Raw genomic sequence first — 16,101 nt, 5'->3', positions numbered from 1 at the left:
AGAATTAGGAACATAGGAAGCAGCCTTATACAGAGTCAGAGCATTGACCCATCTAGCTCAGTTTTGCCTCCACTGACTGACAATGGTTCTCTAGGTCAGTGGTTTTCAACCACTGTGTCATGGCACCCTGGGATTCCTTGAATGATGGTCAGGGGTGTTGCAGGCAACATTGGCCTCTGTCCCTCTTCCGTCCCTTCCTCTGATGCCCTCTTGCATCTCTGCCTCCTGAAGGCTTGCACAGCTGTTCGTTGCAGCAGCCCTGGCTACAAGCTCCCTAGGCGAATGATGCCTTTGGAGCTGGCCAGAGGGTGCTTCCCAGGCCGTGTGAGGAGGCACCTCTCTTTGGGACGGGGGGGGGGGCACAGCTCAGAGACCTGGGGCAGCAGCTGTGGCTGCCTAGGTGATTCCCAAGGAGAAGGGAGAAGAGAAGATGCTGAGGGAACACTCCACAGGGGACGGTGTTCAAAAAGGGGTGACATAACTGGGCTCCTGAGCCCCGCAGGGGTACCACAGAAAGAATGTAGTTGGTCAGGGGAGCCGTGGACCCAAAAAGGTTTAAAACATCTGCTCTAGGTTTTTAGAGATGCCCTGGAGTGAACCTGGGGCCTTCTTTATGCAAAACAAAGCTCTACTGAACTAAAGCTCTTCCTTCCTTTTATTATTTATTTGAGCAAGAAGTCACTCCTTCATCCCTCACTTAATTGCATTTAATTGAGAAGTTTGTACTTTCCAGCAGAGAATTTCCTTGAATCACAAAGCTCTTCACAAGGTCAGAATTTCATGAAGACTAGGGTGAAAAAGCAAAGCTGTTCTACAGTTGAATGAACAGCAGGCATGCAAACCCTAAGCCACTTACCTGGAGGTCAGTTCCACTGGATTCCAGCAGGCAGCTGTGGTGAAACCACCACAGGGTGAGTATTAAATGCTCAGACGTACCTTGGACAACCAGTGAAAGCAGACTTCACTGTGTTGCGTAAGACATTTGAAAGATGGAGAGAGCTAAGTGAGTAGCAAGCAATCGTGGCCATCTGCAGGGAGGGCAAGGACAGCAGCTGTTCCCCCAGATGAGATGTACTCTCCAAATTCCCAGCTTGCTTTAAAAAAATAGAAGCACTTGAGGAACCCAAGATATGAGGCAAAGCACGTTAACACTAGGCACTGTCTTTGGTGGCAAGTTGTGGTTTTGTTTTGTTTTTGAGAGAGTAGATTGCCCCTGCCTTTCATTGTTTTTAGCCAATGAATGTGGTCATAGTCGTGATAGACATTTGGGAAAGCAGATCTGGCCAATTAGACATAAAGGAGGCTAGAGTGAAACACCCATTGTCGAGGCCAGCCTTTCTTAAATAGTGTTCAGCAAAACCCTGAGGTTCCACAAAGCACTCTTAAGAAGTTGTAATGATGGGCATGCATCTCAGCTGCAGCAGCCATGGAGATTAAGTGCACTGCTGAAGCAACAGTCTTGGGAACTAATATTGTTTTTATTATTGTTGTTATTTATTAAATTTGTATACCACCCAATACCCGCAGGTTTCAGGGCAGTTCCCTTCCCTTTCTTTCATTCCCTCGCAATTTCCAGGGGTTACAGTTCAGTAGCGCCCAACAGCACAGGCAGGGCTGCATGGCTTCCCTGGCTTCCTAATGCCATGCAGCAGAGCCATTCTTCCACTCCTCACTGCCTTGCAGCCTCCTTCTAGGTAACCAGGATTAACCAGAATTGGGAAAATGTCCAGGAAAATCCAGTAACGTCTTTTTTGTGATTTTGCCCCAAAAGCTCAACAGCTTTGCCAAAAAAAGCTCAACTTTTGTGTCTGGATTTTCACTTTTTGAAATATGGCAACCCTAGATAAGCACCCCACTATCCTTCCAGCACTGACTCTTCAGCAGTATAGTGTCGGGTGTGTGTGTGCATGTGTGTGGTAGGGGGCCCGTGGCCCTGAGCACAAAATTCTGAGAGGACACAAGAAGGCACCCCCAGGACAGCTGAATTCCACTGCTTCATGTAATTTATTCTGTAGTCAATTTTGAGGGACTGACTCGGCTCATCTCCTTATTTTTCTGTGCAAATCCACATTGGTTCAGCAGATTTGTGAGTAAATGTTATAGTCAGCAATTGAAGCAATAAAGAAATCGACACAGGAAGCTGCATTACACTGAGTCAGACCATTGGTCCATCTAGCTCAGTATTGTATACACTGAGTGGTTGACATCCTAAGATGTCAGGGATTTCAAGGATTTCAGACAGGGCACATTCCCAGTACTACCTAGAGATGTCTGAGATTGAACCAGGAACCTTCTGCCTGCAAAGCAATTGCTCTAGCCACACCCCTTCCCCCAAATGGCATGGTGCTCAGTTGCCCAGATTGTGAAGCTAACAAATCAAAAAGAAGATAGACAAGGCAATTCCTACAAGAGATCTGAGAAAGATTTGCAAATGCAAATGTAGCCAAACTTGACATAACAGCACCTGGTCAATATGGAATCGGTTTCCAAACATTTTACTACAAAATAATCAAAGTACCGGTATGTGTTTAACAACACCAACTCAAGCCTTATTTTAATTTCTGCTGGCTCTGTTAATAGGCAGCAATAGAGGTACCTACTTTCCCATTTAAGTGTGTTAGGTAAAAATAGTAACTTAAGTTACTTAGTGTTATCCTCCACAAAAGAGTAAAAAGGCTGTGTGGAATATCTGCCCTGTGCGTTTTAATAGTTTTGTACTGACTGTGTTTCAGACTGTGACTGTTTTCTTTCTAACCCCCCCCCCCCTTTAATGGCTCATTAAAAACCATAATTTCACACAACCTAAATGTTCTGGCTTTGTCTGCAGCGCAGGGTTTGTTCTATCCACAAATAACATTGCATTTAGTTACGAGGGGGCCAGTGTGGTGCATTCTGGAACAATGTCTTTGAGATATATTGTGGGAGGCCTTTGAGCAGTAATTCCCAAATGTTTACTGCGATTTTAAAAGGTCTCCTGTGAAATCAAAGCGCGCACACATGCCTACTGTGGCTCTGCATGATATATCATTTTGGATTTCTCTCCCAGTCCGCCTTTATTCAGGGCAGGTAATCCAGGTCTTTGTATGTATCAGAATTGACTGGGCATTAAATCCCCATTTCATTATTTGAGATATCTGTATCCCACTTTCCTAGTTCAGACTCAGGTGGCTAATACCAACTTTTTTATTTTAAAAAAGCACAGAGAGCTATAAAGCATAGAAATACAAGAGATAGAGCCGTTACACACCTTCAGAGGAAGGTGTGTGTTGCATCTCTGAATGAGATAACACTCTGGACTTTGCTTGTTCCACTGAGATTCAGCTGGGAGGAACAAGGTTGGGTAATATGCACTGGATGTGACTCCCTCATACAAGCGTACCCAGTGCAGAGGCTATGCTCTTACCCAGGCATCCCCAAACTCGGCCCTCCAGGTGTTTTGGGACTACAACTCCCATCATCCCTAGCTAACAGGATCAATGGTCAGGTATGATGGCAATTGTAGTCTCAAAACATCTGGAGGGCTGAGTTTGGGGGTGCCTGCTCTTACCCATCCTCTGGGAAGGCTGCCTGTTGCATCTCTGTGTGAGTCACTGCACTACACTTGCCTCCTCCATAACTCCTGAGCAGGGCCGGATTTAGGTTTGATGAGGTCCTAAGCTACTGAAGGGGTAATGGGGCCCTTTATATGTCCAGCTGTCCTTTGTCAACAACAGATTGTCACTTTTTTGTGTTGAATAGGTATCTAAAGCATTTGCACATAACAAAATATGTATTTTATCAAAGTAATTGTTGAATTGAAATACAATTAAAAAGAAGTATATTAATAGTGAAATAATTATTAAGCTATAACTGAAAATGATTTTTTATTCATAACAAACTTAATAATGCAAACACATTGGCATTTGGCAATAAAAAAAGTTCCATTAGAAACACAATTTAGAAAGACTCATAATCTAGTCTCTAGAAACTTGCTATAACATGAAATAATAATAGGTGTAAATATATTATGCAAACTACTAATAATTATAAATAGCAGAATGCAGGCACCCTATAGTATGTAAAAATGAGCAAACCAGTGATATTTTAGGGAACAGGCTAGCAGACCATTACTTACCGTACATCATAGGAGCCTACACAACACAAAACAAAACACTGTTGCTGTATGCAGGTTTTATTTTATTTGTTTTTATCTTATATTTTGGAAATGTACATCCAGGTTTTTTTTCTTTAATTTTTTGGGGGGGCCTCAAGAGTGGGACCCTAAGCTATAGCTTGTTTAAAGGTAAAGGGACCCCTGACCATTAGGTCCAGTAGCGGACGACTCTGGAGTTGCAGCGCTCATCTCACTTTATTGGCCGAGGGAGCCGGCGTACAACTTCCGGGCCATGTGGCCAGCATGACTAAGCCACTTCTGGCGAACTAGAGCAGCGCACAGAAAGGCCGTTTACCTTCCCGCCGGAGTGGTACCTATTTATCTACTTGCACTTTGATGTGCTTTCAAACTGCTAGGTTGGCAGGAGCTGGGATGGAGCAACGGGAGCTCACCCCGTTGCAGGGATTAGAACCACCAACTTTCTGATCGTCAAGCCCTCGGTTCTGTGGTTTAACCCACAGCACCTCCCGCGTTTGAAAGTTTGTTTAGCTTATGCGTAAATAGCACTGCTACTGAGCGTATTGAACTTGGGAGGCAAGTTCAGTGGGACTTACTCCTAGGTAAGCGTTCATAGGATTGCAGCTTTATGGAAGCACATGAGGGGGGAGTGTTTTTCTGAGTGGCTTGTTTTTACTCCTGAGCGATCTAAAGAACAATTTTTTAAAACCACCTGAGATTTACAGCGCCCATTTCAGCCCAAAGTGGAAGCCGGAGTCTAGTCGGTGCCCGGTTTTATTTCGGGGAAGCAAGGCCACCTTGCCCAGCCTCCCCGCCTCCAGGGCCCGCATTGTCACCTAGAGAGCTCGAGGCTTAAAACGCCTGTCGCGGTGCATGCTGGGAGAAGGCCGCGGCTTTACCTTAATAGCTCTGGAGCCCCTAACCTGGCTTAAAACGGGCGCTCACGCGGGTTCTCCGTCTCCTAGCAACGCTCCGCCGCGCTGAGCGGCCTCTCGCGAGAGCCTTGCGTCACATGACCCGAGGCGTCATATTCGCGCGCCACCTCCGTACGACAACGAACCCTCCTTTTTTTGTTTCTTGTTTTAATCCGAATAATTCACTTCCGGTTTGGGCCTTGGAAGGTTGGCGGGACCGTTAGACGCGAGAGCAAGGGCGCGTGGGTTGTGAACGCGAGTTCTCGCGGTGGCGGTTGTCATGGCAGCGGCTGCGGGGCCTGGAGGAGGCGAAGCGGCCTCGGCCTCCGCCGCCGACGAAGGCGGCGGCGCGGACAGGGGGAGCCCCCCCGGCTCGGACCCACGACGCCTGGGGCCGGGGGGGCGAGAGGAAGAGGAGGCGCCGGGGCAAGGCAGCGCGGGGGGCCCGGCCAACCAAAGCCACGCGCCCTCGTCGTCGCCGCCGCCCCGCGAAGCCGAGGTCACCGTGGAGATCGGGGAGACTTACCTGTGTCGGCGCGGGGACGGGACGTGGCGTAAGTACGTCTCCAGGACAACAGGAGCGGTTCCCTTATCTCTCCCCCCACAAAAAAAATCACCTCCTGCTCGTCCCCAGGAAGTGGTGGCTCCGTCCAGGTGCCGTTGGTCTCCCCGTCAGCTCCATCCAGCGTGGCCAGTGGTCAGGGATGATGGGAGTTGTAGTCCAGCAGCATCTGGAGGGGGCCACAAGCTCCTCGCCTATACTACATCACCGAGGCTTCCATGACCCTGCATTACTCCTTATGACAGCTTGGTTTATTCAAAGCTTTTCTACTACCTGCACTCCTTGTTGTTGTTTAATTTTGATTATTTTAAACGTTTCCAAGGCAATCATTTCAAGTGGGGGGGGGGAGCCTAATGAAACCCACGGCAAAGTTATATTGCACAGGCAGCAAAATGGAACAAAATAGAATGTGTTGCTAAAAAATAAAAACGCTTCACCCAATCAATCACAAACATGAGGTCACTACTAAAAGGTTCTGTTCCTGGTGGACATCAGCCATCCCCTCAGAACAAGCAGCAGGATTACCTGTGGCTGTGATCCTTTGCCCACTAACTTCATTAAATCAGAGCTATCAACCTTCCTTTATTGCATTGGGAAACAGCCATAGCTGTCAACTTTCCCTTTTTTTGCAATGGGAAACAGCGCGGGAATTTCCCGCAGAAAAAGGGAAAGTTGACAGCTATGCATTAAATGCTATTGGACATCCTTTTGGGATGTACACAGGTTTAGCCAGTGCATATTCTAGTTCTTCCTGTGTTGTATCATCCCTTAAAGTAGCCTTTTCAGAGAGTACAGTACCGTAGAGTTTTATGTGAAGACTTCTCTCTGCATACCTGCACTTCTGCAACATTGTGGCTCCCACAATCAAGGGTATAGGTTGGCTGCTCTTTTATTCTAGAGTGCCCAATCTGTATTTTCCATAAGTGTTTTTGCCACATTTGGATTTGAAAGAATCTTATTAAAATATACTGAAATAAAAATGGAGCAAGGCACTTTGGCATACTTCTATTTTGTGCCTGTTACTTGGAAATTTCTAAAATTCTGTGATATCTTTAGCTCCACTGTCCAGTACAGAATAGTATATTTGGGTTACTCAAATGAGCTCTTGCTTTGACAAAACATGCACACCTGCACCCTTGACCAACTATCGCAGGTCCTTTCCACTTTTGCAGCGTGGTTGTGAGGAGTTTGGCAGAGGTGTGTCAGAGTGAAACACTGTTATTAGATACTTTTTTGGTCTTTCCTAATTTGAGATTAACTATATTCTTCCAGATTCTGCAGAAGTGATTCAGTCGCGGATCAATGAGCAAGAAGCCAGGGAGGAGTTTTATGTGCACTATGTTGGGTGTAAGTATCTTTTTGAGTTTCTCCATGTCTGCTGATGTGGCGGGGAGGAAGTGTGAGATACCTTTATGGGCCAGAGGTAGCCCACATGATGTCCCCCAGATGTTGCTGGACTCCCATGCTGGCTGGGGTTGATGGGAGTTGTAGTCCAGCAACATCTGGAGGACACCACACAGGCTACTCCTGGAATAAGAGCAGTTAATTCCTTCCCTAACCCATTCCAGAGTCCCTTTTATGTTTTATGCATATAACAAGACTTCTCAAATGTTAGAACTTATACTGAAATTACATATCTTTCCAGGGATCTTACACAGATCCAAAAAATTATCAACAGTCTAGATGGACAGGCACATTAAAAAAAAATACTTGTTTTGTGGAGGTTTTGTAAAAATAACTATTATTATTATTATTATTATTATTATTATTATTTGCCCATGAAGGGAGTGAAGTATCATATAAGGAGCTTAGCAGTTGCACTCCTGTGTTTTATGCCCTTTCTGCAAGAGAAAAGGACATGAAAATTTTACTGAATTTGCATCCCCTGCTGTCCTGAATTCATTGCAACTAATGTTAAATGCCATGTTCTTAAAAGTGATCTCTTCAGTCACCTGGACTGATAAAACACCTGAGAACTATTAGAGTGATACTGTTGTTAGTAGGAGGGGAAGTGATCTCCAGTGGGTTAGATCAAGGGCGGGTGAAATGGGAGATGTTTTAACCCTCAGCTGACTAACGTTTGGAGAAGCAGCTTCGAACTCTTTTTGTGATTGGTGGAAGATCTGTGACGGATACATATTTATTCTCCTAATTGCAGTCAACCGGCGTCTGGATGAGTGGGTGGACAAAAACCGCCTGGCCCTCACCAAGACAGTAAAAGATGCAGTACAGAAGAACACAGATCAGTACATGAATGAACTGTCTGAGCAGCCAGAGCGCAAGATCACTCGGAACCAGAAGCGCAAACATGATGAAATCAACCATGTGCAAAAGGTGATGCCGGAGGATACACGGCTGGGGAGATTGAACTCTACTACAGAGTGTCAGTTCCGAGGCTGGAAAAACCCAGGGTGTCTGGTTGTACCTCTGGAGCTATTTCTAATATCAGTTTGACACTAGGGGATAGCATTTTTAGGGAGTCTTGTCCAGGTAGGAATTGAACATTTGGCCTCCTTACTGTCTTTTTCCATTGCAGACGTATGCTGAGATGGATCCCACCACAGCAGCTTTGGAGAAGGAGCACGAAGCAGTGAGTATTCTCTAGCACTTGATCTGTCTTGTTGCCAGAATTAGGTAGAGAAAAGAACACAGCTGTGTTTCGTGGCTCCAGCTATTCTTCTCTGTCCTCAGATCACCAAGGTGAAATACGTGGACAAAATCCATATTGGGAACTATGAGATTGACGCTTGGTATTTCTCACCATTCCCAGAGGACTATGGGAAGCAGCCCAAGCTGTGGATCTGCGAGTACTGCCTCAAGTACATGAAATTTGAGAAGACCTACCGCTATCATCTGGTATGCAAAGGGAATAGGTGCTGTTGGGGGTGTGGGGATAGAGGTGTATGAGTAGACCTGCCTCCTTAGTTAAATGTTTTTATTGATGGACCACCATGAAGATTTCAAGAGCTTCAGAATTAATTTATTTAAAGTATTTCTATGTTTTTCAGGTGGACTTCACAAAGCAGTTTAAATAAAAATATTAAAACAATAAAGATCCATAACATTTGAATAATAAAAATTAAAAAGACATGGGTGAAGGAAACCCTTTTTTTAAAAGCCTGTTTCTGCTGCTTTTTTATTCCATCCATAGAAGATGGTTTTTCAGAAGCTGCTGCATTGGTAGTCGAGGAAGGGAGAGACCACAACGGAGAGCTGAATGTTGGTGGCTTACCAAGCTGTTGGTTTCCCCTCCTCTCAGAAGAATATTACTCAATTTCAGTAATTCTAATACCTATTTATTCATGTGTTGCAACTAGGAAAACTAAATGAGCAGTAAAGGTAAAGGGACCCCTGACCATTAGGTCCAGTCGCGGATGACTCTGGGGTTGCAGTGCTCATCTCGCTTTATTGGCTGAGGGAGCTGGCGTACAGCTTCCGGGTCATGTGGCCACCATGACTAAGCTGCTTCTGGCGAACCAGAGCAGTGCATGGAAATACTGTTTACCTTCCCGCTAGAGCGGCACCTATTTATCTACTTGCACTTTGACATGCTTTCAAACTGCTAGGTTGGCAGGAGCAGGGACCGAGCAACGGGAGCTCACCCCATCACGGCGATTCGAACCACCAACCTTCTGATCGGCAAGCCCTAGGCTCTGTGGTTTAAACCACAGCGCCGCCTGTGTCTAATCTCAGTACCAATGAGCAGTACCAATCTCAAATAAGAAAAGTAGAGGCTGTTGGCCTTACCACAACCCAGACAATTGGGGAAATTGTTGAAGCTGTATTGAGCAGCCGAAGCAGTGGAATTGCTCAGTAAAATGCAGATTCATCTCTCTCTCTCCCTTTCTCTCTCTCGTTCAGGGACAGTGTCAGTGGCGGCAGCCACCAGGGAAGGAGATCTACCGCAAAAACAACATTTCAGTGTATGAGGTGGATGGCAAAGATCACAAGGTAGGGGTCCCAGCTTTTGTTTTTGTTTTCTGCTACATCAGAAACCACCTAGTTGCTATCCAGCCTACCTTCCAAATAATTTCAGAGCCATGCTTCTACAAATAAGAGCCTAATCTCTCCAAATGGGCTATGAATAGGCATTAACATGTAAGCTCCTTCCAGAACTCCTCTTGCTGTATCTTTGTGATTGAGGCAGCTTTTTGTTTCTTGATTTGGGAAGACTTACGTGGGCAAGGTTGGAGCACTCATGTATAGAAAAGATTTCCTGGGATTTCCAGTAATGGGGGTTAGTGTCAATATCTATTCAGAAGAGAGTGATCCAATATAGAAACAGCTTTATCCAATCCTACTGGTCATGTGAAATTGAGAGCCACCATTGCCTACGTGATGGATGGGAATTTTAGGTTGCTTACAGAGTGCTCAGTGATATCCTAATTACAGGCAAGATAATAGCTAAGAGCAAATAGCACCACTACTGTGAGAGACCATTCAGCGCAACGCCTGTGAGGTATGCCAGAGAACTTTTAACATGGAAATGACCCAGAAGATCAACTTTCTCATGTAGAGCACTCACTCTGACCCTTGGCTTGGTTGCTAGGCTTGAAATCATCTAAGAGTACAGACTTTTGCAAGTTGAGACATTGCAATATGTCCTCTTGATTTATTTTTTTACTGTATGTGTGTAACTTAATAAATTGAAGAGACTTGATCGCACTCTGTAACTTCATTGAGGATTTTCTTAGAACAAAGTTGCAGGTTGAAATGAAATAATGTTTTCCGGGAAGAGGAGGTATTTAAAGGTTTTGGGGGGGTACCCTCCATAGGGCACCTCTTTCCCTGGATTGGGAAATGAACTTACACTCACCGTGTTCTTCTTGCTGCTGTGCTCTATTTATTTACTGCTGTTTGCTTCTCTCCCCCAGATTTACTGCCAGAATTTGTGTCTCTTAGCCAAACTGTTCCTGGACCACAAGACTCTCTACTTTGATGTGGAGCCTTTTGTCTTCTACATTCTCACTGAGGTCGACAGGCAAGGAGCTCATATTGTCGGCTACTTCTCCAAGGTGCTGGCCTGGCATAGGATGAGTGTTGGGAGAGGGTTCTAGCTGAACTTTAGAAGGGGCGTGAAGGAGGATGAGCAGTCATGATATTACTTTTCTCAAAACTAAATTATGAATCCAGTAAAAATGAAAATTCTCATACGTCTGTTTATTTTGTATTACTTATTTTGCTTCTGCAATGGATGAGAGGCGGGCGATGGGTGGGATGAAAGAGGAAAATAAGCGAATTTAAATACTGTGGTCACTGCAGGAGAGATTCTAGGGGCGGAAAGTCACTAAGTGACACTTGCTTCCTGCCAGCCCAATAGAATAGGTTTTGCTGTATCACCTCTCCCACTAATGTAACCAGGTGAAATGGCTGCTGGTGAGAACAGATCTTGCTTTGGAAACAGTGAAAGCTGCGGTACTTAGGATGCATGAATCCTGTGCCCAGTACAATATTCACTGCTCCCTCGTTTCACTTCTTTGTTTGATTTTCTGCCATCAGGAGAAGGAGTCACCAGATGGCAACAATGTCGCCTGCATCCTCACCTTGCCCCCATACCAAAGAAGGGGCTATGGGAAGTTCCTCATTGCTTTCAGTAAGTTTGATTCTTTCAGTCATTTGCAATAACCACCAAAAGAAGTAGATTCACAACCTCTTAATCTCTTCCAGTTGCTGGAAATGAGGATAGTGCCTTCACTTAACTGGAACAGACTAGAAGTAACTGTGCAACATATGCCCTTGTATTCCACTTCAGTTAATCTGCTATAATTTGGCTTCCGCTGGTTCTGTACTGTATCACCAAATGGAATAATCGAAAATTCTTTCTAGTAGCACCTTAGAGACCAACTGAGTTTGTTCCTGGTATGAGCTTTCGTGTGCATGCACACTTCTTCAGATACACACGTGTGCATGCACACGAAAGCTCATACCAGGAACAAACTCAGTTGGTCTCTAAGGTGCTACTAGAAAGAATTTTCGATTTTGTTTTGACTATGGCAGACCAACACGGCTACCCACCTGCAAATGGAATAATGTTTTAAACCGTAATTGCTTTCAGAAAGTTACAACTGCTTTAGAATTTTTTTTTGAATAGATAATACTTAATAGTTTATCTGAATTAGAACTAGAATTTCCACCCTTAAAATTGCACTAACTAAAAGTGGGGAGGAATCTGCTCTTTCTAACATGTTGACATCTCCTACACTCTTGGTTAAGTTAAAGTGTTTTAGGGGTAACTGAGTATGTGCCCTAAGATTTTCTGGAGGGCTCAGTTGAGAGTGAGCCTTCTTTACTGGTTCTGAGCTTTACCCGGGGGGAGCAGTTGCAAACGCATAGCTCTTGAGATGTCTGGATTCTGAGTTGTGTTTGCTTCTTGACATTAATCCCAAAGCTCTTGTTCCTCAGGCTATGAGCTCTCCAAACTGGAAAGCACAGTGGGTTCCCCAGAGAAGCCCCTCTCAGATCTAGGCAAGCTGAGCTACCGTAGCTACTGGTCGTGGGTCTTGCTAGAGATCCTCCGGGACTTCCGAGGTACCCTCTCCATCAAAGACCTCAGGTGAGAAAGAATCCAGCTTGCTAGTGAGATGTGCTGTTTTGAGTAACAGTGGCCTGTAATTCCTCATTGTTGCTGAGAACCACATATACCAGTGTGGTATAGTGTGGTGTTGTGGTTAAGAGTGGTGGACTCGTAATCTGGTGAACCAGGTTCGATTCCCCGCTCCTCCACATGCAACTGCTGGGTGACCTTGGGCTAGTCACACTTCTTTGAAGTCTCTCAGCCCCACTCACCTCACAGAGTGTTTGTTGTGGGGAAGGAAGGGAAAGGAGAATGGTAGCCGCTTTGAGACTCCTTAGGGTAGTGATAAAGCAGGATATCAAATCCAAACTACTCCTCCTCCTCCTCCTCCTCCTCCTCCTCCTCCTCCTCCTCCTCTTCTTCTTCTTCTTAGCAGTCTTGAGTGGTTTTCATATGACCTCCCAGTTAAAATTGCCGGTTGCTGACCTTGCCTTGTTTTTCACTCCCCTACCCATTGCTTTCCCCCCACTCCCCGGTGCAGTCAGATGACAAGCATCACGCAAAATGACATCATCAGTACGCTGCAGTCTCTGAACATGGTCAAGTACTGGAAGGGGCAGCATGTCATCTGCGTCACACCCAAGCTGGTCGAGGAGCATCTCAAAAGTGCCCAGTACAAGAAGCCTCCCATCACAGGTACTGTGGGAAGGGCAGTAGTTGTGTCCTAGACCTGGTGGTGATTTACAGGAGTTTTTTTTAATGAAAAGCAAATAATTGGCAGCTTAGTTCAAATCGTTCTGTGGCATATAAGACCTGCCCAAACCCCACTCTCTTGGGCTGCGTTTTGGATCTTACTGTTGTCTTTTGAGTTGTGAGGGCAGAATTGCCCTCTCAGGGTTTTAGAGTTGCTAGAGCTTTTGATTCCTTGTACACAGGCTGCAGTCCTCCAAACATCCTGGTTTTGCTGACTACCTTCCTAACAGTCTTGCACAGTCCCAGCTTTCTTTTTTGGCTCCTTTCTTCAGTTTCATGTGTCCCCCCCCCCCATACATTAAACTTCGACAGGTGTTTCATCTTAACATATGAAGAGGGTGGGGGAGCTGCTACAAAGAGCACAGTAGTGTTTCTCCTTCCACCCGTGATGTGTAATTTTGGAGGCTTTCACTTTAGAACGTTGCCCTCTAACTTGTGGAGATGGCAACAGAGCAGAGCTAGAGCACTTTTCTCTGTCTCTTTCCCAGGTTCCTGCTTTTCAGCCTCTCTTGGTTTGCCACATTTCTTTTAGTCTCTTGACTGCTCACCTGCCTCATCATAGCATATAGCTTCTCCTTTAGTACTTTGAAGTATGCACCAAGCCCATCTCTGATTATCTCAATCTCCTGCCATTTTCCTTATACCTCATTCTTAATCTTGCCAAGTCTCACCTCATTTTACTCTCCTTGTCTCTGAGTCCCTTGTCCTTTTTGGCTTCCCTGTGACTTGGAACCTCCTCCCAGTTTTTGCCCTGGCCTGTATGAGTTTTTATTGCCATTCAAACTGACAGCCTCATTTTCTCTCAGAAGTTGGACTGAAAACTGCTTACATAAGGAGCTGAACATTCCATTCTTTGTCACTCCACCACCTCGTTTTATATTGCATGTCTGTCTGTAAGATCACCATAGGAGTATTCAAATTTGTGGGACAAAAGTTGACAGCAAGAGAATATCAGTTTCCCCCCCCAATCTTGTTTCAAGTCTTCAAAATACATGGATGCTGTCTGGCTGTTTCAGAAACCATAGAATGGAGATGTTTGTGACAAAGAATTAACGTGTTTCTACTTGTTCCTTTCAGTTAATACTGTATTCTTTCCTGTTACAGCTGAGCTGGGAAATAGCATGTCTAATTCCAGTCCTTTCTGCTGCTATAACATTTGCAATAAGATGTTCATATTCCTTGGAAGCTGAGTCACCAGTGCGATTTAAATGCGGACAGGCTTAACTACTTTGCTTAATCAATTCTGAATGCAAACTTTGTCTCCCCTCTCCCCATGTACAGTTCTCTACTTTTAAATTTGGTCCCGTGATAATTGGGTAGTATCCAACTAAATAGATCCACTAGCGCACGGGCTTTCCATCTCCCCATGCACCCTCTGTGCCCCCCTGATTCTGTACTGGGGATTCACCCTAACCCTCTGGAGCAGACATGGGAAAGGGTGGAGAGAAGAGGGTGGGAAATACCTTTTGTGCAGTCAAAAGCTATTTGGATACCACCCATATCCTGCTTTTGCTTTGTTCATTCCGTCATGGAGTATGCCAGGCATTGCTGAGTGCAAACACAGAACCACCTTGTGAGAGGTCAGGAAGTCAGAACCACTTTTAGTGGTTTCAGGTTTTGATCCCTGCTGAAAGAAGCATTGTTTGCCCCGGTGGGGCTGCTGACGTGCCAGTCAGTGCCAGTTATGTAAGAGGAGCTGCAGACAGAGTGCCAGTTTCCCCTTCTGAGCCTCTCTTTTTTTAAAAGGAGCTGCTTGCTGTCACTTCTTGCAGAGGAGCAATCTGCAGGGTGGGGCCTGGAGGCTGATTATCACCCACTTTCAAGATAAGCTGGAGTATCATTTGCTTCTCTGAAATGCAGTTGTTTCCAGGATGGGTAGAACAGCAAACAGGCTCTCATAGAAGCTAAAATACTATCTCAGCGATCAGTATTTGCCTTTGTTACAACCCCAAGGCACCATTTCATTCATATTGCATTCTACTGCTTGTTTTTCTGAAGAGCATTAAAAAACTCTACTGGAAACAGTAGCGTTTTGAACTGGGATAGCCTTTTGAGAAGCTTGTGTCAGCATTCTTAGCTGGCTAAAAGGCAGCACTGCTGCTTGTCTACCTGTCTCAAGTGCCTGCTTCACACCTATTGACTTTGCTTTTCCCTCCCCTCCTTCTTCCTCCCGCTCCAGTGGATTCCCTGTGTCTGCGATGGGCACCTCCGAAACACAAGCAAGCCAAGATTTCCAAGAAGTGAAGGAGAAACTGATCTAAGCAATGGAAGCAGCTTGGCTTCAATACACATCCATCCTTCGTTTTAAGAGATTGTCTAAGACATTCTTGCTGGTATTGCATTGATCAGACATGTCTTGGAACAGATGTTTTCGGGGTGGTGGGGTGAGAAGGGGTGTTAGCAGTGTGACTCCAAGTTTACTGTGCTCCACTAGAGTGAAGACTTCCCACTTCCTCCCCCACCCTCATCTCACCTCCTGTCCCTTTCTGGTTCTGCATGGCAAACTCCTTCCTTCTGGCGAAACCTGCTGTCTTGCTCTTGTAGGGTAGTAGAATTGGTGGCTTCCGTCTTAAATCGGAAGAGGAAGGGGATACACACCTTCTCATCTGTTGTTTGTCACTGGCCCTGGAACCTTCGTTTCTGAGCTGCTCTAGCACAAAACCTTGGACTGCCTCTATTTCCATTGTCTGGCAGGTAGAGCAAAACCGGAGCAGTAAACACTTGCGAGGCAGGATATTTGGGAAGCGGTTAGTTGGCAAACATTGCAGTTGGGGGGGATTCACTTTAAGCTATGACAGCTACCAACAGTTTGGAAAAAGAAGACTTGATTGTAGTTGCAATTTAGTTTTCCGCAGTCAAATTGCAATTTAGATCCATCACAGTCAGAGTTTTGGGAGTGGCACGCCAAAGGGGGGCATTGTCAGAATTGTGCACAGAAGTGCTTCATGCTCCCCTCAGCAGATGACAGCACAGCTGTGCAGAGTTGGGTTTGAGGCTGAATTTAAAAGCATGGATTTCCAAGAAACACAGCCACTGAGAAGTCACTGTGCCACACCTACCCTTGAGAATATCCCTGACAGGTGGCCTTTTGGGTTGACCTAGTTGATTTAGATTTTCTGCAGAGACCCTACATTTAAGGGGTGGTTCTGAATGCAAATATGATGGGGGGGCCTGTTACTTGCCACGGGGTTTTCGTCTTAGCCCAGGGGAATGTACAACCTCCAAACTGGAGGAAACCGAACAGTGG

The 16,101-nt window shown here is 45.5% G+C and overlaps 1 protein-coding gene across 1 annotated transcript; it reads left to right on the top strand.

Annotated features, from left to right (window-relative positions):
- Positions 1–5,219: 5,219 nt before the first annotated feature.
- KAT8 (lysine acetyltransferase 8) lies at positions 5,220–15,162 on the top strand. The gene is made up of 11 exons (XM_033169473.1): positions 5,220–5,579; positions 6,860–6,934; positions 7,746–7,921; positions 8,124–8,177; positions 8,279–8,443; positions 9,449–9,538; positions 10,462–10,602; positions 11,087–11,180; positions 11,990–12,140; positions 12,643–12,797; positions 15,034–15,162. The coding sequence occupies exons 1-11, from the start codon at positions 5,306–5,308 to the stop codon at positions 15,096–15,098; spliced, it is 1,440 nt and encodes a 479-aa protein (XP_033025364.1). The 5' UTR covers positions 5,220–5,305; the 3' UTR covers positions 15,099–15,162.
- The last annotated feature ends 939 nt before the right edge of the window (positions 15,163–16,101 follow it).

This window comes from Lacerta agilis, chromosome 14 (genome assembly GCF_009819535.1).
Source record: "Lacerta agilis isolate rLacAgi1 chromosome 14, rLacAgi1.pri, whole genome shotgun sequence".
Lineage (NCBI taxonomy): Eukaryota > Metazoa > Chordata > Lepidosauria > Squamata > Lacertidae > Lacerta > Lacerta agilis.
This window is presented reverse-complemented; position numbering and strand designations above follow the sequence as displayed.

Coding starts and splice junctions, on each gene's coding strand:
- KAT8 (XM_033169473.1), top strand. CDS start 5,306: ATGGCAGCGGCTGCGGGGCCTGGAGGAGGCGAAGCGGCCTCGGCCTCC. Junction 8,444..9,448: donor AGACCTACCGCTATCATCTG/GTATGCAAAGGG, acceptor TCTCTCGTTCAG/GGACAGTGTCAGTGGCGGCA. Junction 12,798..15,033: donor CAAGAAGCCTCCCATCACAG/GTACTGTGGGAA, acceptor CTCCCGCTCCAG/TGGATTCCCTGTGTCTGCGA.